General features: G+C 37.4%; 1 protein-coding gene across 4 annotated transcripts in view; it reads right to left on the bottom strand.

The window, feature by feature from the left end:
* Window positions 1-24,014, bottom strand: part of DMXL2 (Dmx like 2) — a 180,225-nt gene that overhangs the window by 21,382 nt on the left and 134,829 nt on the right. For 2 of the 4 annotated variants that reach the window (XM_017504635.2, XM_017504637.2), the window contains exons 23-29: window positions 16,315-16,579; window positions 10,380-11,461; window positions 9,796-9,987; window positions 8,135-8,211; window positions 6,391-6,521; window positions 4,380-4,628; window positions 1,276-1,454 (exon numbers count right to left, since the gene is read on the bottom strand). In XM_017504635.2, coding sequence (XP_017360124.1) covers window positions 1,276-1,454; window positions 4,380-4,628; window positions 6,391-6,521; window positions 8,135-8,211; window positions 9,796-9,987; window positions 10,380-11,461; window positions 16,315-16,579 — 2,175 coding nt within the window. The remainder of the gene's footprint in view (window positions 1-1,275; window positions 1,455-4,379; window positions 4,629-6,390; window positions 6,522-8,134; window positions 8,212-9,795; window positions 9,988-10,379; window positions 11,462-16,314; window positions 16,580-24,014) is intronic. The other 2 variants (XM_017504636.2, XM_017504638.2) reach the window with 1 other exon arrangement.

The following is a 24,014-nucleotide window of genomic DNA, read 5'->3' as shown; positions in this document are numbered from 1 at the left end:
AAAAAAAAAAAAAAAAAAAAAAAAGAACCATCTGGAGAGCTTGTTAAGACAGACTGTTGGTTCTCACTCCGAATTTCTAATAGAGTGGGTATGAGGTAAGCTCCAAGAATTTGCATTTCAAACAAGTTCCCAAGCAATGCTAATGCTGCTGGTTCTGAGACCACACTTTGAGAACCATTGACATAACCAAAGTCCTTTTTTTTTTTTTTTTAAACACTGTCACATTCTAACACCAAGGCTGGTGTGCAGTGGCACAGTCATGGCTCACTGCAACCCTGACCTCCTGGGCTCTAACAGTCCTCTCACCTCAGTCTTTCAAGCGCCTAGAACTACAGGCACACACCACTGCAGGTAAGTTTAAAAATTTTTTTTTGTAGAGACATGGTCTCACTATGTTGTCCAGGCTGGTCTTAAATCCTGGATGTAAGCTGTCCTTCCACCTTGGCCTCTCAAAGTGCTGAGATTACAGGTATGGGCCACCGCGCCTGGACTCAAAGTCTTTAGATAACAAAACAAAGCGTCCAAACTCACAGTGAAAGACTTTTTAAGGATCAGCTTAGCACACAACAAATTGAGTGAGATTAGCACCTCAATAAATCTGAGATCTAATAAAAATTTAAAAATGGGAAGAGACATGACTGGAGATTATTCCCTAATGTATATGCACAACAAGGTAACAAGAGAGTTAACACATGTCAAGAGGGAAACATACCAATAGAAGGATCATGAGCTCAAAAAAGCAAAGTGCAGAAAAGCAAACATTAGCATGTACCCAGTATGGTATGAAATGGGGCTACACCAGATCTAGTCACCGTGAGTATTCTGATCCCCTGACAAGTTTACTTTGCTATGGGAAAACAGAGATATATCAGGGGGCCTCATCATGGCCTGATAAAACCCCAAATGTCCATCTATCTCCTTCTATCCTAATTCCATGCTTACCAAGGGAGCCACCGATAATTAGAAGGAGGGTGCCTAGAGGGTAGATACAAGTATTCCAGTCACTAGAAAAAGATGGTACTGATTATATAGTAAGCTGATTTCCAATTTATACTGAACTCCCATGTGATTTTACTTTGTCTCCTATATTATCAAGTATCCGATCATCCTTGAATTTACTATGACTATTCAGTTTCTAGACCTAATAAGTTAAATGTCTAAACTATGGTGATTCACTCCAAAAGCTACCCCATCATTCCTATGTGAGATACAAGCACGAGTTAATAAAACAGATGATCCACTTATCTTAAAGCTTGCATTTCTCACACTCCTTACCTTTGCAACAAAATAATCCCACATACTAAGTTCGGGAGGGATAAATTTTTCTTTGTAAGATGGTCTTTCTGCAGGCACCGGTGGTGGGGTAGCATCTTTTACAGGCCTTCCAGGGACCAGCATTCGCATGTTAAATCTCCTACGGTGTTTATCTATGTCTTCAGAAAGGACAGGAGGGGCTGAATGAAGACAGAAGAAAAAAATCCAGCATTCATTTTCCACTGTTAATTGATAGAGTTAAGCTTTCTTTTCATCCTACTCTTGCCATGTTTTGGTTTAGACTAAATTACTTACTCCTGTGCTTCTGAATTTTTCTAGTTACTCAATCAGCTTTCCAGCGGTCATGGCAGAGATGCAGATGGAGATAAAGCATTAAAGGATATCTTGCCATGCACTCCATAAAATAAGGATTAAAGTAATTCTATATAAAATTTACTAAATAAGTGGTATATTCAATAAATATTAAATGAGTGATTGACTGATAATCACTGACTATGAGGTTCAAGAAAGAGTCACTGAATATGTAGAATGTAATAGTGTGCCTTAAAGAAGGGCAGAAGTTCAATAGGAAAATGGAAAAGGACAACATAAATGAATGGTCAAAGAAGGTTTGGGTAAATGAGGAATAAATTACTTTTGGTAGACAGGAGTCATGGAGGGAAGTAATATCAACAACAAAGTCTAGAGTTAGGTTAGGACAAGTCTGTGGCTATGAAGCTGGGAACTTAGGTTTTGGGCAATTCTGACTAACACCTCTTAAGCTTTAGTCACACAATGAGGGATGGCTTGTCTGGGGAATTAGAGAGGAAGATTGAAGATGACAGAAGAACGGCCTGCACTAATATGCTGGGTGGTAAAAAGTAGAGGAAGGGTTGTATATGAGTGATACGCAAAAGAAACAGCAAAAGGATTCCGGAATTGGATATGGGAGGGCCAGAAAGTAGAAGTCAGCCTGCTCCTCTTCTAAACCTCCCCATCACAGAAAATAATTTTATCTCAACTCTTCATTCTCCCCTACCCCACATATAATTCATCAACAAATCCATTGACTCTAACCTCAAACTACATCTAGAATATGATCACTTTTCACTCTGGCCATAACTAACACCCTAGGCTAAACCACTATTATTTCTTTTTAATTGAGGCGAAGTTTACATAACAAAAAATTAACAATTTTAACATGTACAATTCAGTGGCATTTAGTACATTTAACATGCCAGGCAACCAGCACCTCTATCTAGTTCCAAAGCATTCTCCTCACCCTAAAAGGAAACCCTATACCCAGTAAGCAGTCACTTCCTATTTCACCCTCCCCCTAGCCCATGGCAACCGCAGTCTACTTTCTGTCTCTATGGATTTACCTATTCTGGATATTTCACACAAGTGGAGCCAGACAATATGAGACTTTTTGTGTCTGGCTTCTTTGGCTTAGCATATTTTGAAGTTCATACAGATTAAGTATGCATTAGTACTTCATTCCTTTGATGGCTAACACTCCACTGCATGTATATGCCATACTTTATTGATCCATTCATCCTTGACAGTAACCCACAATCATCTTTTAAGTGGACTAGCCTCCCTACTAGGCTCCTTGCTTTTATTCATGTTGCACAGTCTATTCTCCACAAAGCAGCTAGAGCGGTTCTTTTGAAAAGCTGAATCAGATTATGTCACTCCTCCCTTTCTTTAGAACAACTAACGCCTTTACCACAATCCTAAAGGACCTTGCCCCTGCTACTTTTCTATTCTCTTCTCCTATAACACTCCCCCTTGTTCGTGAGAGTCATGATGGTCTCTGAGTAGTTTCTGGAAAAGGCCAAACTCAATTCTACCTCAGGACCTTTGCATTCATCTGCCTAGAATGAATGCTCTGGTCTCTGTTATCCACATGGTGTGAGTCCTCACTATCCTACGGCTCTGCTCAAACGCTATCTCATCAGAAACATGCCTTTCAACCACCTTAACAAAACTGGTCCATTCCCATTCCCTTATCACTCTCTTTCCCCTTACTCCATTTTTATCACAGTTCTTATCACACCTGAAATATCATTTCTTAGTTGCCTGGCTGATAGGTGTTAAGTGAATAAAATAATGCAAATATGAATGTGTACTAGTGGGTCTTACGCATGGATGATTTGATGGCTAAAATTACCATGAACAAAAAAATCAGAAAACTCAGGCAGAGAAAGAAGCAATTTTGGAGAAAAACTTTTAAGTTTAAAGTGGACTATATCCAAGCAGGGAGAAAGAGATTCAGATGTATACACATTAGATGGGAATGGAAGTAGTGGGAGTTGATGAGATCATCTCCCTTACACTGACTTACACAGGAACCTATTTATTTAACTCAATCACAGACAATGAAGACACAGGTTAGACCTTGTGTCATTTAAACTTGGGTGCCACTGATCTATACTATGTCCGTTTCTAAGGGTGATTAAGATGATTTCTGTATTTCAGCATCAAGATAGAAATCTTTCCTATGGCATCAGTCTATACTTCACCATATCTTATCATCTTCAAAAGTGGGATGAAAAATACATTCTGGTCCATGAGGGAAGAAAAAACAAGGAAAATGGAATAGAAGACTAAGAAAAAATATTTTAGAGAATAAAAATGGAATTTAAAAACCATGTGTATGATTGGAATAGCTATCTTGTACATGACCATACATTTAATCTGAAGCCAATTGCTGGTGTGCTCTATATAGATTTTGAACACTTATTTAAATCTTCTTTCTGTAATTAAGAACTATTCTTTTTGTTTCTTGGGGGATTTTTCTTTTCATTTTATTTACTTAGTAACTATCCTTTTTGTATGACTTCGTTCCTTAACATTCTATATTTACCTTTACCTTTCCTCTATTTTTAACCTTCTTCAAACATGTCCTCCTTTATCAACCTCAAAAATGTTGTTTCTATAAACATAAAAGTAACAAACTATATTTTTATATCATGGGTTTAATTATTTGCTGTCATAACAAGAGTGATTATACTTTAAGCATCACTAGTTTTCAAAGTGAAATTTCTTAAAACATTAAAAAATCTTGTAACATTCAAAATGATTAACGTTTACATACATAATTAGTATCAAACTTATCTTACCTGAAATATTTTCTGATTGTCTTCGAGGTTTCACAACAAGTTTTACACCCCCTCCAAAAACAGCGGCCCACATTCTATTATTTAATGGGTGGGCTGCAAGCCGAAATAATTCATTGGAGGAATTTGTGGCAAGAGCATGTATCAATAAACTTAAGTAAACAGCAACAACAGCTTCACATAACAAAATGTTCAGTTTTGGTTGGTCTTCATCTTGGGCTGAACTCAAGAGATTAATAAGTGAGCTCACACCTATAAGGGTATAAAATCATAAGATGTATGTCAGGATGAAACACCAGAAGGAAAAAACATCCAAATTTGCAACTTATCCGGAATTATGTATTTATATTTTACAAAATAAATATTTCTACAATTTGAGCAACAAAATAAATAGGAATGGATTATAAGCTATAGAATAAAATCATCCATTTGTCTACACTAATGCAATAAATGAGTAGATAAAAGGTAAGAAGGGAAGTTCTTCTTTACAGAATTTCAACTAATACATAAAATGAGTGATAGCGTTAGAAAATCACCATCTATAACCCCACAGTAATATCTGATTCAGGCAAAAGTCATCACTCGATGCCAAAATTCGCAGGTGAAAGTATGTTTTACATAGTCTCAAACTATCTCTTCATGAGATACAGATTAATTACAAAGGAAAAAAAGTAACTTTACAATGGAGAAACTTGGCAGAAACCACCTTACCAAGTGATCAAAGTTAATAGTAGTTGGGGCCAAATGACATCATATGCCTCTTGATATCTCATACTGAGAAAGGCATGAAACCCCGTCTCTACTGAAAATACAAAATAATTAGCTGGATGTGGTGGCATGTGCCTGTAGTCCCGGCTACTCAGGAGGCTGAGACAGGAGAATTGCTTGAACCTGGGAGGCGGAGGTTGCAATGAGCAAAGATCGCACCACTGCACTCAAGCTGGGTGACAGAATAAGACTCTGTCTCAAAAAAGAAAAGACAAAAAATCAGAAATGCCCAAATTAAGGGACGCTTAAAAAAAATAACTGGCCGTTACTCTTCAGAAGTGTCAAAGTTGTGAAAGAGAAAGAAGGAGGACTTTACTCTGTGTCAGAGGAGACTAATGAGACATGACAACTAAACGTTACATACGGGCCCAAAAATCATATTAGTGAGACAATGGGCAAAGTTCGAAAAAGGTCTATAGATTAGGGAACATGAATGTTAAATTTGATAATTATGTAAGAATGTCTGTTTTTAGGAAACGCACATTGAAATGTTTACAAAGAAAGGGATATGAGGTGTGCAAGTTACTCTCAAATTAAAAAAAAATACACTTAGACACAAACATATTAAGTGATTGAGAGAGAAAAGAATGATAAAGGAAGAATGGTAAAATGTTAACATTGGGGGAACCGGGGTGAAATTTAGCATTATATTTGCAATTTTTTAGAAGTCTGACATGTTTCTGAAATAAGAGGTTAAAATGAAAACAATGTGTTTCTAGAGGCAAATGGTTAAAGTAATCTGGCCCCTATACACTTAGGGTACTGAAGAGAACAGAGAAGTTTTGAAATAACTGATGTAGAGAATAAGAAAGAGAGCCAGAAAAAAAGGACTGACAGACAGCAAGATATATGTACCACAGAATAGTCACTCCTATCCCAGTACATAAATTTACACTCCCAAGAACAATTGTATTTTCTCTGATATATCTGTGAAAATATGTCTGTGATTTTCTAAGACTCTAATTCGAAATTTCTAAGAAAGATAATGTGCTCCACCCTTACCAAGGATGTTAAGACGTTGCTTTTTTATGTTGGTTAGCATAGTTGGTTTCTGAAGCCTTAACTTCCTCAGTCTTTAGACAATATTACAGTACTTAGCAGTTCCTAATCCACAGCGGAAAACATCATCAAAAACAAAGAAGGAAACCACTCACTAAATCCAGCAACAAGCAGGAAACTGCTCAGTGGGCTTTTAAGAAGAAATTGCCAACTGGAAGATTTTTTTTTTAATCACTTAAATTCTCACCAGGCCATTGAGCAGGAGATGAATTTGGTGTTGCGTGTTCTTCAATGCTTTCTGTCCTTAGTCTTCTACGATCACTTAAAAGAAGTCCTTGATAAGCCATTCCTGTAAACTGATTTCCTTCTGTTTGACTGCTAAAACAAACAGGTTCAGTTATTTATTATCCTAAGAGAGGTAATAAACAACTGCATTTTACGTACATCATCTATATTAGACAACTATTTTAAGAAACAAAAATTCTGAAAATAGATTCACTGTTCTAATAAAAATTTATTTTAGAAAATTATTGAAATTAGTTACAAATGTTTACTGATCTTTTTAAAAAAACAAAATCAAATTTTACTAGGTTGGACAGATGACATTCATTCCTTTAGAGTTTTTTCCAGATGCCACTTTAATACTTTAAAAATCTTTTCTATTTGCAGTCATTTTTATTTTGTATTTTTACAAAGTCTGAGGTAAGGAGACTACCACTGGTACTAGGATATAGTAGGCAGAAAATTTCAGGATACTAGTGGGTTGCATTTCTTTTCTCTGCAAAGTTGTACAAGCTTAACCCTAAATTAAAATATAAACTAAAGTCTGGAGAATCATATTTTAGAAATACCTAAACCTAAAATCCTATGTCCCTAAGTGTTATTTAATATTTATTTCTCTCTCTATAATGGCTATCTTTATGAAGTTGGGGAAAAATAAAAGTGGAAAATCAAGCTGAGTCTAGTAAATCACAGCTGACCAACTGGAAAATGCATATTTAAAAACAATGTATTCACATTCTCATTTGATGCCATTTTAATGGTGACCAATATCATACAAGTTATCCTTGATCATTTAGATGACAACAGTCAAATAAATCAACTTTTTTCCTTATTTACATTTCTAATCTTTGGAGTTATTTAGTCATAGCCTACTTAGGTTACAATCAGAGTAATGGGTCATTTTGAGAGCTAATTCTTTATCCGATACCAAATGTTCCCACAAAAGGCTTCTACCTTTATAAGAAAGCAAGCTAGACATATGTTTAATATAAATTTCACGTGAATCTACTATTATAAACTTTTCATTTATTAACATAATTGATTTAAATCTAGGTTATCTTTCCAAGTAATTCAATTTCTTGCTACTTATATTGCTCTAGTCATTAAAATGCAAAGTATACACTAATGAGGGCAATTTTACATTTAGAAAAATTCAAACCATTCCTTCTAATTGATATCACTTCCAAAGACTTTTACATCATATGCAAATGGGTAAGTAAAAGCAATTTTAATAATTCCATTTAAGGACTGTACTTTTTCATTTTTCAAAAGTATTTTTTCTTTCAACTGATAATTAGTGAAATAAATAGATGCTAATCCAATGCAAAAAGAAATTGTTTCTAAGGAAAAACAATTAGAAAATTTCATATTATAAGTTATTATGAACAGTAAACTCTTCTTTCTTAAAAACAAAAAAGATGGTAATGATGGTAATTTACATTTACTATTTGTTACTTTCTATATTTCTCTGTTGCTACCAGGTGATAACTAAACTAAACAAACAATTATTTATTTTTGATTCTCATCTATTAAAATATTATGGCAGTCATATTTAGGGATTTTTCAGTCCCTAGGAAATAGAAACTTAATATAACTCTGGAACAGTTTAATGTTTTTGCTGTATTAATACTATTTTGGGTGATTTTTTTTTTTTTTTTTTTTTTTTTTTTTTTTCTTTATTATTTTTTTTTTTTTTTTTTTTTTTTTACCTGTAGCTATGACTGTCACATAATGCTTGGTAAATTGATGCAGAAAGTGATGCTGCTAGTGAATGAAGTGTGTGCACCTAAAACCAAAACAGCCACAATTACATTTTGTACTAACATTTCTACACAATGGTAATATTTCAAAAATTAGAAAACACCCAGGAAACTAGCAACATCATAAAGAAGACTAATTCCTATACTACTAACTCTGCTTTAAACCTTCTAAAGTAACTCTCACCCACCTTTATACCCATGCCACAATAAAGCTGACTGTTTCAGACACATCTTTATCAAATATTTACTTCCTGTGGGCCTGCCATTTACCAGGCCCTGAGCAAAGTGCTAATGTTTATATTATAGGATTTGTCCTAGGCTAACAATTAGCTTAAACAGTAATATTCAAAAACAAAAACAAAAAAAAGCAAAATAAGAACAGAATTTTCTGAGTTTTGATTTAATGAAAAAATTTGCCTTGTGAAATTTGCCTTAATGAAAATAAAGACTTGATCTTATTAATAAAAATGAATGAAATCTTTTTAGTAAAGGTATCACTTACTGTGTGAAATGGCTAGATACTCACGAATAGAGGATAGTCTTGGAATTTTACATTTAGAAAGTTTTAAATTTATCCATATAATTGAAAAAAAACACATACCCTGAAATGCTACACTGAATCAATATTTTCAGACTCACAAAATCTCTAAATTTGAAGGGACCTTAGAAACAGTTTCACATCTTATACAGATTACTCTTTGAAAGCCTTATCCGAATTTCTAGGAACTAGAAATGTTTACTTTGAATTCATAAGCTTTTTATGCCTTTTCTGTATGTCCATATTCACCTAACAAATGATTTAAATAATCTCTGCTAAAATACTAATATAGTTTAATTCATATTATGGATGAGAAGTCCCTAATTGGTTAGACCAGGCTTTTTGAAGAATGTACTACAAGAGATTAAATGTGCCTGTCAAACAAAACAAATAAAAAATAATAATACAAGAGACCTGAATTGTGCATCAGCCACTAGAACTGGAAAAAGCATAGCACAAATACACTTAGGCTGGGACAACGGAAGTCTCATCAGCTCCCCAGATCCTGCCAAGCTCCCTAGTGTTTGTTGAAACCAATCAGTTTTTAAGATCTTGGCAGAGGGTATCGATTTAGTTTGGGGTAGTAATGGCCAAAACTCTGACTGCCTCTTAACTATTGCCTCCAATAAACACAATCACCAACGAAACAGTAATAAGGACACACTATCTGGGGCCATTTGCGACCAATCTCAGTTCCCTCCCAGACACTCCCCAACTTGTATTTTCACAATATCTTGCCATGTAAACAAATAGTCATAAATATTTCCAACTTAATGGTTCATTTAAGGGGCATGGAGGATCTAAAGCGATATTAAGTGGCAAGAATACTGTCAAGAAAATTAGGTTTGTTGCCAAAAGTATGTGTCTATCTTAAGGGAAGACAGTAACTTTTCCATAAGAACACTTACTTTTAAATTACATTCATTGGACAAATAGTCTTAAACTGATTGGGAGCGAGAAAGATAGCACATAAGAGCCCTTTAAAATATTTCCAAGTTCGAATCGAAGACAAGTATAACATATTTACCTTCTCAGTGTGTATAGTATCAAATGATCATAAACTTCACATTACCTTCACATCTTCAATACTGGGATGAGGTGGTGTTTTCATCTGAACAATAGTATAAAGTATATCATGGATGTGATTATTTAAGTACAATACAGGGTTAGCTATGACTGTTTTTGTTGATGCAATACTTGCTGAAAGCAGAGGTAGGGTAGTAGGCAGCGGTAGTGGAGACTGCAGCTGCTTTACTGTAGTTTCCTGTGGGTGACAGTGAATTATTTTTTTCAAAGTAGTTAAATTTTATCAGCTATTTGATAAAAATACTGGTGATAAACATTGTGTAAAGGCAGTATGTTTGATCACTCATTCTACAAAAATTTATTGAGCACTCAGTATGTACCAGGTACTATGCTAGATGAAGATGACGTGAAGATGAATATGACACAAGAATACTCTCAAGCTTTTAAGCCTACTCCTTATTAACAAAACTTTAGTCTAAGACCACATAAATATCTGCATCCTATAAATAGAGGAGCTGAACATATTTAGATTAACTAGTAAAACATAGTAAAAGAGCTTTATAGCTATAACTGGAAGAGCTACTAAAATTACTGAAATAACCAAGATTGCAAACAAAGTGATATTCATACCTGTTGTGATTCTTGTAGCAAAAATTTCAGTTCCATCCTTACTGAGGCCAGACCACCACCTTGGGCCCCATGAAGGCTACAGTAACTGAGAAACACTCTCAGGAGATCCTGGTTTTTCTGCAACCACAACTTTCGTCTTTCTGCATGCTCTCGTTTGGCCTGCAATCTTCTTCTTTCTATCTGATGGCGCTCATAGGAACCAATATCTGGTTTGTCTACCATTTCTTCCTGATCCAGTAGATCACTCTCTACTTTGGAATATGTCTTACTGGAATATTCTTTAATAACTGATTCATGATTACATATTTCATGCAAGGCAGCAATTTCCTTTTCAAGCCAGTTATAGAGTTGAAATCTGAGTTTTCCTCCATCTACTTCATAGCCTGTAGCCAATGTTCTTAATTCAGTCATGAGGATCTTTAAACAAGCTCTGAATTTTAGTTGTTCAGCAATCACATCAACTTCAGTATCACCTTCAGGAGAATCCTCTTCCTGAGGTGTTAACAACATGTTAGGGTCTGAGGACTTCTGATCTGCTTGTTGATCTTTTTCCCTGGTATCTGTACTTTTCATCACTAAACCAACAGCATCTTCTTCGTCTTCATCTAAGGCACTGTCATGATCTTCACCCCAATCAAGATTAAGAGGTTCTTCATCAACTTTTACCATTGGCTGACTCCAGTCATACTGTGATGAAGTTACACTTGACCAATCAATGCCAGAACTTCCATTGCCATCACCCAGAGCTTTTGATTGTGAAAGTACATCATCCACCTTGTCAGAAATGAAGTCAGGCTGATCTTTTTTTGCAGGTAAGGCAGATGTTTTGGTTACTTTTGGAATTTTAGAAAGTACCTCCAAGGCTAAAACAGGGCATCCAACTTTAAAATGGGCATTTGCAGTGGTAAAGAATAATTTTCTTTCTATGAGGTTGATTTTATCAACAAAGTTTTTCTCAGTTTTAAGACCTAAGGTTGCCAAAGTTCCTTCAGGGGAGGCAAGATTTCTTCGAATAAGCAAAGGATGAGTTCGAAGGTAGTTATAAAAACTAAATACCACTGGGTTACAAGACTTGATGATAACTATAGAAACCAAACAGATACAGTCACAAAGTATTGTGTTAATTTGTATTTACATTACAAAACAATAAAATATGTAAGCATTTCTTCAATAAAAGGACATCTAAATATTGACCTATGATAGGTTAACCTATGGCACACACATATAATCATTAAAACTGTACATCTGAAATAAAAAGAATTTCCCAATATGCTGTGGACTGATTCCCATTACTACAGAGTGATACCCAGAATACACTAAGTAAAAGAAGATGCAGAAAGTGCATGTAGTAATCTACCTTTTGTCTATCTAAGACAGTGAAGAAGAAATACAAATATTCATGCATATTGGCTTATCTTTTTTAAATGAAAGGAAAACACAAAAAAATTTAATTGATCCCTTTAAAAGGGAGAGAAAAACAGGGAAAAAAGCTAGATTTCTATGAAAATACGCTGGTTTTATATATTTTATTTCAACACCATGTCAACATTTTACATAATTTTAAAATAAAATCAAATCTAACCCGCAATTCACAAAAAGCAAAATGAAATCAATCTATCAAGTTGGTAGCATAAACACACAGAGATGAACTCTGAAAAGGTAATTTACAACAAGCAATCTGACTGTACATCCTTAGCAGAATGTACAATAAAATCAAAAAAATCTGCAAAAAAAGCTTAAATGATGCTCAGCATGTTATTATAAAAATGTCTGTATTATTATTATGAAACTATTATATGCACATAGATAGCAAATAACTATGTTCATGCCATAAGAATCCAAGCGTTTCATTATAAAACACAAACTTGACTTCAAAGAAGAAAGAACCCTATAATCTATATTATAGATTATATAGTGCATGAGAACTATCAGGGTAAACGCCTAAATTCTCAGGGGAAAAAAATTTCCTAATTCTATTCATTGCAATAGTCTAGAAATTATGACCAGATTAGTACCAATGAGGATCCCTGTGCCCAAACTGCAGTCTCTGAACATTATTCCCCACTAAAAGGAAGCAGAAAGCTTTAGAGGAATGGTCATTTCCAGGTCTGGGGCAGGAAATGTACAAGATGAGCCTGAAACATTTTGTAATACCAGAAAGCAAGAAAACTATCAATAAATAATGCCAGAAGAATTCAGAAACCTGAAGAGGCTCCCATTTGTGAAAGACAGAACAATCTGAGCATCTATAAAAACAAACCAAGAGAATGATGTCAGCAAGATGGCTGACTAGACACAACTGGCATTCATCCCCCAACAAGAAAGGACCAAGGCAATGAATAAACAGCTTAAGATTTCACTGGAGTGTCAAACGCAGAGCACTAGAGTGCAGCAGGGTAGTGGAGTTGCACCTGTGGTAACTGAAAGTCCAGGAGAGCAGTGTAGAAGCACCTGGCCTCTGCAGCCCTATCTTCCCCACCCAGACTGGATCTGCCCACAGTCAGGGAGAAGTTCTCATTGCAGGGGGAAAGGGTAAGCAGAAGATCCCCACCAGCCCTCATGGCCACCACAAACATCTACAGGCCTTACAACAGAAGAATCCCACAGTACTTGCAAGCCCTGAGCCCAGTTTGGAGAGATGGCAGAAATTCAAGCAACTGTATTGCCCCAGATTAGGAGGATAAGGTGTGTGCCCTGCACCTACTGCCAGTGAGCCAAGCAGCACAGCACCATCTTGAAACCACAGTCACCTCTGGCATGCGAACTGCTCTGGGGCCAGGAGTCACTGTACATCTCCAACACTGGGACCCCATCTTCATTCCAAGCTCACATGGGTAGCTAAATGCTACAATCCCAGCTATGCAGAGCCTAGGACCATGGTTGGCTATGACTTTGGTCCTGCATGGCAGGGAAACCAACCCCTACCACCACCACCACACTTCTAGTGGGAGAAACAATCTGGCAGTCTCTCCCAGGGTGAACCTGCCCTTGAGCCAGCCAAACCACTACATACCTACCTTCCCCCAAATAGTAGAGGCCCCTCAAGCCTATGAGCAGCTAATATGCCCCTGGGCCATCAAAGCAGCTACATGCCCACACTCAGGACCTCAGAAACAGCCTGCAGGACCCCTGCTCCCTGCACTCACACTCTTGGCCTGCCAAAGGCCCTGCGCTTGCAATCAAAGCCTGAGAAATAGTCCTTCAAGCTACCCCTGGCAAGTACACCACCAGGGCAGCCAAGCAGCCAAGAGCTCACTTCCACGACCCTGTGGGCTATCCCTGGTAGACACATCCTAGCCTGGCCAAACAGCCCTGCAGGCTGCCCCCAGTGGGCACAACCCTTAGCCAGCTGAACAGCCTTGTACCTGTATCCCAGACCTGAGAAACAGCCCCATGGGCACCCAAAAGAAATGGCCCCATGCCAGGTGAGCAGCTTTATGCCCACACCTTGGGCCTGAGGAGAAACCTACTCCAAACCTATTAGAGCTAAAAAAAAATTCAATGAATGAAATAAAAAATATAATCAAGAGCTTCAACAACAGACTAGACCAAGCTGCCACCCCAGCTAACATAGTCCCAGACCAGCTGAGCAGCACTGCACCTGCATCCCAGGTGTACAAAATAATCCATGGGCCATACCTTGCAGAAACACCCCCAGGTCAGCTGAACAGCCATGCAATCACGTCACCGGCCTGAGAAACAGCCTTGTTCTCACCCCTAGCAGACACAACCTCAGGCCAGCTGAGCAGCCATGAGCCCATACATAAGAACTGAGAAACAGCCCTGCAGGCTGCTTCTGGCAGGCACACCTCCAGGCTGGCCAAGTGACCATGTATCTACACTCTTGGCCAGAGTAATAGAATTGTGGCCCCAATCCCAAACAACTAGATCCTAAGCTGGCTGACCCATTCACTGTGTGCACATATGCACCCCGACCTGACAAACTGCCCAGCAAGTTCACCCTGGCAAAGCCACATGACCATCACCACAAACTCAGCCTAGGCAACTGAGAGGATTACAAATGCCACTAACGTAGATTACAGCTGAAGAAGCTACAGGGAGTCTACACTACTATATCCATCTAACCAATGCACTCCACCAAACCAACACCTTAAGTCATATTCACAGGAACAAGTCTTTCCCTATGAAACCTATTCCATAAAATTAGAAGAGGCAACTTTTTCCACCAGGTGCATAGAAATCAATGTAGAAACACATCAACAATGAAAAAGCAAGGAAATATGACACCAAAGGAAAAGAATGGAAAGGAAAATACTAATTCTCCTGTAACAGACCCCAATCATAAGGAAACATATGAAATACTAGGAAAAGAATTCTTAAGGAAATCACAGTCTTAAGGAAACTCATTCAGATACAAAAGAATACAGACAGACAACTAAATGAAATCAGGAAAAGAATTCATGATATGAATGTGAAATTCACCAAAGAAATAGCTATCATACAAAATAACCAAACAGAAATACCAGAGCTAAAAAAACTTCAAAGAATGAAATGAAAAATATAATCAAGAGCTTCAACAACGGACTAGACCAAGCAAAAGAAGGAATTTCTGAACTTGAAGACAGGTATTTTGAAATAATCAGTTATACATAGAAAAGAAAAAAGAAAAGAAAAAGCAAGAGAAAGAAAAAAGAAAGAAAGAAAAAGAAAGAAAGAAAGAAAGAAGAAAAAAGAAAAGAAAAGAAAGAAAAGAGAAAGAGGAAGGAAGGAAGGAAGGAAGGAAGGAAGGAAGGAAAGAGAGAGAGGAAGGAAAGAGACAGAGGAAGGATGGAAGGAAAGAAAAGAAAGAAAGGAAGGAGGAGGAGGAGAAACAGAAAAAATGAATGAAGAAAGCCTACAGGATTTATGGGACACCATTAAGTAAACAAATACTCATATGATGAGCATTCCAGAAGGAGAAGAAAAGGGAAAAGGTGAGGAAAACACATTTAATAAAATAACAGTCCAAATTTCCCAAGTCTTGGGAAAGAGGCATCTAGGTCCAAGTAGCTCAAATAATCCCAAATAGATTCAACCTAAAAAGGTCCTCTCCAAGGCACATATGGACAAACTGTCAAAAGTCAAAGACAAGGATCTCCTCATTCTTACTCCCAAAAGACAGCCAGTGACCAATGACCAGTATTTAATTTCTTACGATTTATTTCAGGAAACAACCAAAGGAAATAGAGGAGACACATATAACATGTGTGCACATTCTGGTGTATATGTGTACAATATATATAGGCCAAATGCAACAAGAACCACACTGCTGTGCATCTTACTTTTTTCACTTAAAAATACAGCACATGTTAACACATTAATCTACCTCATTTTTTAATGACACACTCTTTCTATATGTGGATATATTAAAATGTATTTATTCTATTGACAAAAACTTAAAATGTTGATTTCTTTCAAATTATTGCAAACAATGCTGATAAATATCCTTTAAGTGCTTACAATATCTAAATTATTTAGGATAACAAAGAAAAAAGAAAAATTACTACAGAGGCATAAAGTTTTCCCAGGCCCATGTGACAAACCAATATATATAACAGCTAAAATTTCCACTTTTAAAAAAATGGCTATGATTATGTGAAAAGAGCTACAAAATGTGGCAAACATTTCGTATGCTTATTAAATATATATGTAATTAGAACAGGATGGCAATCCTATCTTATATACCCCAATATATAACTGTGAAAGTAAAAAACGTATGTGGAATCTTCTTAGTACATTCAAATTATAGTAACAAAATGCTAGATTCAATTACAAATAGTGGGTATCCTTTAGCCACACAAGAAATTTTAATCATGAATTCTTAAAGTTGAAAAGCAAATCTAGTAATGATTTTTTTTTAACCTAAGTGATCATTAGTTCAGAAACTGTCTCTTCCTTTAAAAAAGGAAAAAAAGAAATCCACGAAATGTCCTACCTTGATATTTATCATCCTCCTTGGGTGTTTGTTCCAGTAATGTGTCCAAGGCTCGGGTGTAATCTTTCATTACCCAATAGGCAAGACTACGCAGGAAAGGATCAGGATGTAATCTTTTGCAACTGAATCCTGAGCCATCCTTTTGGCAACCCAAAATCTTCTGATTTAGGATGGATATGTAAGTGGATGAAGTCTCAAATTCAGATTCATATAAACGTGCAATTACCATGGCTAGCTGAATATCTTCCATTTTTTCAAGACATACCTGCAAATTTAAATGTTAATACTTCCTTAATGATAATTATTTAGACAGATGAAATACCCCATCAATATCCTGAAATTATCTACCATTTATATTCTCATGGTGGAGGAAAGGACAATGAAGGGTGGTTAAATGACTGATTGGAGATTAAGGAATAGTAAAAAGAGTAACAGGTTGGAACTTAGTAGCTTCCAAACTAGACAGATCATTTATAAAATAAGCATGAAACAAAGTATATGAATATCATCTCAGACTTACATCAATTTAAATTAATAATTCTTTTTAAAAATTTTAAATTTTTATTTTGTATTGTACTTTAGGTTCTAGGGTACATGTGCAGATCTGCAAGATTGTTGCATAGGTACATACATGGAAAGGTGGTTTGCTGCCTCCATCCCCTGCACCATCAACTATATCTGGCATTTCTCCCCACATTATCCCTCCTCAACCTCCCCACCCATGCTGTTCCTCCCTTAGCCCCCTACCTACAGACTCCACCGTGTGATGCTCCCCTCCCTGTGCTCATGTGTTCCCATCATTCAACACCTGCCTATGAGTGAGAACATGCGGTGTTTGCTTTTCTGTTCTTCTGTCAGTTTGCCGAGAATGATGGTTTCCAGATTCATCCATGTCCCTACAAAGGACATGAACTCATCCTTTTTTATGGCTGTGTAGTATTCCATGGTGTATATGTGCCACATTTTCTTTGTCCAGTCTATCATTGATGGGCATTTGGGTTGGTTCCAGGTCTTTGCTATCGTAAATAGTGCCACAATTAACATACATGTGCATGTGTCTTTATAACAGAATGATTTATAATCCTTTGGGTATATACCCAGTAATGGGATTGCTGGGTCAAATGGAATTTCTATTTCTAGATCCTTGAGGAATTGCAACACTGTCTTCCACAATGGTTGAACCAATTTACACACCCACCAACAGTATAACAGTGTTCCTTTTCTCCACAACCTCTCCAGCATCTGTTGTCTTCTGATTTGTTAATGATCACCATTCTAACTGGTGTAAGATGGTATCTCAAGGTGGTTTTGATTTGCATTTCTCTGATGATCAGTGATGATGAACATTTTTTCATATGTTTCTTGGCCTCATAAATGTCTTCTTTTGAAAAGCGTCTGTTCATATCTTTCACCCACTTTTGAATGGGTTTGTTTTTTTCTTGTAAATCTGCTTTAGTTCTTTGTAGATTCTGGATATTAGCCCCTCTGTCAGATGGGTAGCTTGCAAAAATTTTTTCCCATTCTATTGGTTGCTGGTTCACTCTAATGATTGTTTCTTTTGCTGTACAGAAACTCTTAAGCTTAATTAGATCCCATTTGTCTATTTTGGCTTTTGTTGCCAATGCTTTTGGTGTTTTTGGTCATGAAGTCCTTGCCTATGCCTATGACCTGAATGGTACTGCCTAAGTTTTCTTCTAGGATTTTTACAGTGTTAGGTTTTATGTTTAAATCTTTAATCCATCTGGAGTTAATTTCAGTGTAAGGTTTAACAAAGGGGTCCAGTTTCAGCTTTCTGCAGATGGCTAGCCAGTTTTCTCAACACCATTTATTAAACAGGGAATCCTTTCCCCATTGCTTGTTTTTGTCAGGTTTGTTGAAGATCAGATAGTTGTAGATGTGTGACGTTTCTTCTGAGGCTTCTGTTCTGTTCCATTGGTCTATATCTCTGTTTTGGTACCAGTACCATGCTGTTTTGATTACAGTAGCCTTGTAGAACAGTTTGAAGTCAGGTAGTTCTTTTGGCTTAGGATTGCCTTGGTTATGCAGGCTCTCTTTTGGTTCCATATGAAGTTTAAAGTAGTTTTTTCCAGTTCTGTGAAGAAGGTCAATGGTAGCTTGATGGGGATAGCACTTATTCTATAAAGTACTTTGGGCAGTATGGCGATTTTCAGGGTACTGACTCTTCCTAACCATGGACATAAAATGTTTTTCCATCTGTTTGTGTCCTCTCTTATTTCCTTGAGCAGTTGTTTGTAGTTCTCCTTGAAGAGGTTCTTCACGACCCTTGTTAGTTGTATTCCTAGGTATTTTATTCTCTTTGTAGCAATTGTGAACAGGAGTTTGCTCATGATTTGGCTGTTTGTCTGTTATTGGTGTATAGGAATGCTTGTGATTTCTGTACATTGACTTTGCATCCTGAGACTTTGCTGAAGTTGCTTATCAGCTTAAGGAGGTTTTGAGCTGAGACAATCGGGTCTTCTAAATGTACAATCATGTCATCTGCAAATAGAGACAATTTGACTTCCTCTTTCCCTAATTGAATACCCTTTATTTCTTTTTCTTGCCTGATTGCTCTGGCTAGAACTTCCAATACTATATTGAATAGGAAGGGTGAGAGAGGGCATCCTTGTCTAATGCCAGTTTTCAAAGGGAATACTTCCAGTTTTAGCCTGTTCAGTATGACACTGGCTGTGAGTTTGTTGTAAATAGCTTTTATTACTTTGAGATACATTCCATAAATACCTAGTTTATTGAGTTTTTAGCATAAAGCGCTGTTGAATTTTGACAAAGGCCTTCTCTGCATCTATTGAGATGATCATGTGGCTTTTGTGTTTTGTTCTGTTTATATGATGGATTACGTATATAGATTTGTGTATGTTGAATCAGCCTTGCACCCCTGAGATGAAGCCTACTTGATCGTGATGGATGAGCTTTTTGATGTGCTGTTGGATTCAGTTTGCCAGTATTTTATTGAAGATTTTTGCATCGATGTTCATCATGGATACTGGCCTGAAGTTTTCTTTTTTAGTTGAGTCTCTGCCAGGTTTGGGTATCAGGATGATGTTGGTCTCATAAAATGAGATAGGGAGGATTCCCTCTTTTTGTATTGTTTGCAATCATTTTAGAAGGAATGGTACCAGCTCCTCTTTGTACATCTGGTAGAATTTGGCTGTGAAATGTGGCTGTCCACTCCTTGACTTTTTTTGGTTGGCAGGCTATTAACTGCTACCTCCACTTCACATCTTGTTATTGGTCTATTCAGGGATTCAACTTATTCCTGGTTTAGTCTTGGGAGGGTGTACATGTCCAGGAATTTATCCATTTTTTCCGGATTTCCTGGTTTGTGTGCACAGAATCATTTGTAGTAATCTCTGATGGTAATTTGTATTTCTGTGGCTTCGGTGGCAAGATACCCTCTTCCATTTTTATTGCATCTATTCGATTCCTCTGTTTTCTGTTGTCTGGCTAGCAGACTATTTTGTTGATTTTTTCAAAAAACCAGCTCTTTGTTTTACTGATTTTTGGAAAGGGTTTTTTTTTTTGTGTCTCTCTCTCCTTCAGTTCTGCTCTGATCTTAGTTATTTCTTGTCTTCTGCTAGCTTTTGAGTGTTTTTGATCTTGCTCCTCTAGCTCTTTCAATTTTGACAATAGGGTGTCAATTTTAGATCTTTCCTCGCTTCTCATGGGGGCATTTATTGCTATAAATTTCCCTCTAGACACTGCTTTAAATGTGTCCCAGAGATTCTGGTATGTTGTGTCTTCATTCTTACTGGTTTCAAAGTACATCTTTATTTCTGCCTTCATTTCATTGTTTATCCAGTCGACATTCAGAAGCAAGTTGTTCAGTTTCCATGTAGTTGTGCTGTTTTGAGTGAGTTTCTTAATCCTGAGTTCTAATTTGTTTGCACTGTGGTCTGATAGACTGTTCGTTATGATTACCAGTCTTTTGCATTTGCTGAGGAGTGATTTACTTCCAATTATGTGGTCAGTTTTAGAGTAAGTGGGACATGGTGCTGAGAACAATGTATATTCTATGGATTTGGGGTGGAGAGTTCTGTAGATGTCTATTAGGTATGCTTGGTCCAGATCTGGATATCCTTGTTGATTTTCTGTCTTGTTGATCTAATATTGACACTGGAGAGTTATGGCCTCCCACTATTATTATGTGGGAGTCCAAGTCTCTTTGTAGGTCATTAAGACTTGCTTTATGTATCTGGGTGCTCCTGTATTGGTGCGTATATATTTAGGATAGTTAGCTCTTCTTGTTGGATTGATCCTTTCACCATTATGAAATGCCCTCGTCTCTTTTGATCTTTGTAGGTTTTATCAGAGGCTAGGATTGCAACCCCTGCTTTTATTTGCTCTCCATTTGCTTGGTAATCTTCTTCCAACCCTTTGAGTTCCTGTGTGTCTTTGCATGTGAGATGGGTCTGAATACAGCACACCAATGGGTCTTGACTTTTTATCCAGTTTGCCAGTCTGTGTCTTTTGATTGGGGCATTTAGGCTGTTTACATTTAATGTTAATACTGTTATATGTGAATGTGATCCTGCCATTTTGTACTGGCTGGTTTTTCTGCCTGTTAATTGATGTGGCTTCTTCATTGCATCATTGGTCTTTACCATTTGGTATGTTTTTGTAGTGGCTGGTACTGGTTGTTCCTTTTCATGTTTAGTGCTTCCTTTAGAAGCTGATGTAAGGCAGATCTGATGGTCATGAAGTCTCTCAGTAGTTGCTTGTCTGAAAAGGATTTTATTTCTCCTTCACTTATGAAGCTTAGTTGGCTGGATGAGAGATTCTGTACTGAAAGCTCTTTTCTTTCATGATGTTGAATATTGGCCCCTACTCTCTTCTGGCTTGTAGGGTTTCTGCTGAGAGAACCGCTGTGAGTCTGATGGGCTTTCCTTTGTGGGTGACCCAACCTTTCTCTCTGGCTGCCCTTAGCATTTTTTCCCTTCATTTCAACCTGGATGAATCTGATGATTATGTGCCTTGGGGTTGCTCTTCTTGAGGAGTATCTTTGTGGTGTTCTCTGTATTTCCTAGATTTGAATGTTGGCCTGCCTTGCTAGGTTGAGGAAGTTCTCCTGGATAATATCATGGAAACTGTTTTCCGGCTTGGATTCATTCTCCCCGTCACATTCAGGTACACCGATCAAGCGTAGATTAGGTCTTTTCACATAATCCTACATTTCTTGGGGGCTTTGTTCATTTCTTTTTACTTTTTTTCTCTAGTCTTGCCTTCTTGTTTTATTTCATTGAGTTAATCTTCAATCTCTGATATCCTTTCTTCTGCTTGATCGATTTGGCTGTCGAAACTTGTGTAAGCTTGACGAAGTTGTTGTGCTATGTTTTTCAGCTCCATCAAGTCCGTTAAGTTCTTCTCTAAGCTGGTTATCTTAGTTAGCATTTCGTCTAACCTTTTTTCAAGGTTCTTAGTTTATTTGCATTGGGTTAGAACATGTGCCTTTATGTCAGAGAAGTTTGTCATTACCTACCTTCTGAAGCCTGCTTCTGTTAATTCATCAAACTCATTCTCTATCCTGTTTGTTCCCTTGCTGGTGAGAAGTTGTGATCCCTTGGAGGAGGAGAGGCATTCTGGTCTTTGATGGTTTCATCCTTTTTGTGTTGGTTTCTTCCCATCTTCTCCCACTATTATTGTGTGAGAGTCTATCTAGCTTTGATCTCAGGGAGCCGACTGATGATGCAGTCTGTCCCTTTTCTGCCTGTAGAGGCACTGTTGGGCTCCCACAGACTCAGTCTAGCTGCTATGTGGGCTTCCTGTGTCTTTTGTTTACACAGGGAGATTAGACCCGACTCTGTAATGGCAGATGCCCTTCCCCCTACCAAGCTCGATTCTTCCAGGTCGAGCTCGAACTGATGTGCTGGCTGCAAAACCCTCAAGCAAGGGGGCTTCAGCCTGCTGGGCTTTGTGGGGAGAGGGACCCATGTAGCCTGTGTCCCTGCTTTTAGCACCCCATCTCTCCAGGGGGCTGGTAGCTCCATCCTGCAGGCTCTCCCAGCCAGCCAATCCATTTGCCTAGGTCTATGCCAACAATCCACAGCAACAGCTGGGGCTGCTATTCAACTCTGTGCAGGTAACTCAGGCGCTTTTCAGTTCAGCGAAGATCTCCTGGTCTGTGGGTTGCAGGGGCTTTGGGAGAAGCACAGTATCTGGACTGGTGTGCCGGTGGAGGGAAGCCCTCAATCCTCCGGTCAGATGGACTTCCTGGGTGGAGCAGCGCCCTGCCCCACCTCGGTTTGCCCTCTTTGGGCTATGCCCACTGTCCAGTCAGTCCCAATGAAATAAGCCTGGTACCTTGTTTGGAGTTGCGGAGATCACTTGCTTTCTGCATCTCTCACTGGGCACTGTGACCGGAGCTATTTCTATTCGGCCATCATGGCCTAACATTCATTTTTAAATTAAATACTACATATGACACTTGAATTTACATACCACTTCCTTTTAATTTCCAAATATATTTCTGCATAAATGTAATTATTACTATTTGCCTCCTATTTACACAGCAAATAACTTATGAAATAAAGCCACATATTCTATTCACAGTCTCTGGGAGCCTATATTCTAATACAACTATCAGTTTTGAGCATTTGAGGTCATTCAGGCAATATGAGCATCTCTCAGTCAACATTTCTCTTTGCTTGAATATCTTCTAAGCTAAACTTCTAATTTAAAAATTTTAAGTATTTATTTTTTTAAAAAAACTTTTATGCCTAGGATAATTGTGGGGAAAAAAAAAGACTAATTCTAAATTTAAAATACTAAAGTTCTTTCACTTAATTGAATATTTCCTATTTTTCTGTCATGTATTATTTCCAATTCTATTTTTCCTTTACCTGTTTGTATTTCTCATAATGACAATAAGAAATCTAAAAGGAAGACATGAGAATTAAACAAAAACATCTGTAATTACTCTAATAATCAGCTACTAGGATTACATAACAAAAAGTCACATTCGTTTTCTAATATGATATTCTAATATTATAAAACAGCACAAATTGCAGTTTCAGTTCCTTATTTATGAATTTCATTTAAAAGAAAAACAGCTTAATGCGTCAGCCTTTTGTAACAGAATAAGGAGGTTGTGACCTATGTACTTTAAATAGTTCAGAATTACAAGATGGTCAGGAAGAAGACATTCATAAACTACTTTTCAACATTTTTTCAAACATTTTACACACAGTCTTGAAATCCAATGTGCCATATATAAATTTTTTTTTTCTTTTTTTTTTTTTTCTGAGACAGAGTCTCACTCTATTGCCCAAGCGGGAGTACAGTGGCACAATCTCAGCTCACTGCAATCTCTACCTCTCGGGTTCAAGCGATTCTCTTGCCTCAGCCTACTGAGTAGCTGGGACTGTAAGTGTGTGCCACCACATCTGGCTAATTTTCGTATTTTTAGTAGAGATGGGGTTTTGCCATGTTGGCCAGGCTGGTCTTGAACTCCTGACCTCAGGTGATCCATCTGCCTTGGCCTCCCAAAGTGCTGGATTACAGGCATGAGCTACCACGCCCAGCCTGAAATTTTTCATTTGCTTCTCCCTTAAATCTTTTCATATTTTCCTTTACCACAGTGCCACTATTTTAAGTTCTGCAACCTCTGTAGTTATTCTGTGTCCTTACAAACATATAACCAAAAGTTACAATCTCCTCTGCAACCTTCTCTGATTTCAATCTTT

Source organism: Cebus imitator, unplaced genomic scaffold (assembly GCF_001604975.1).
Source record: "Cebus imitator isolate Cc_AM_T3 unplaced genomic scaffold, Cebus_imitator-1.0 Scaffold325, whole genome shotgun sequence".
In the NCBI taxonomy this organism is placed as follows: Eukaryota; Metazoa; Chordata; class Mammalia; order Primates; family Cebidae; genus Cebus; species Cebus imitator.
Note: the sequence above shows the minus strand (reverse complement) of the source record. Positions and strands in the feature narration are given on the sequence as shown.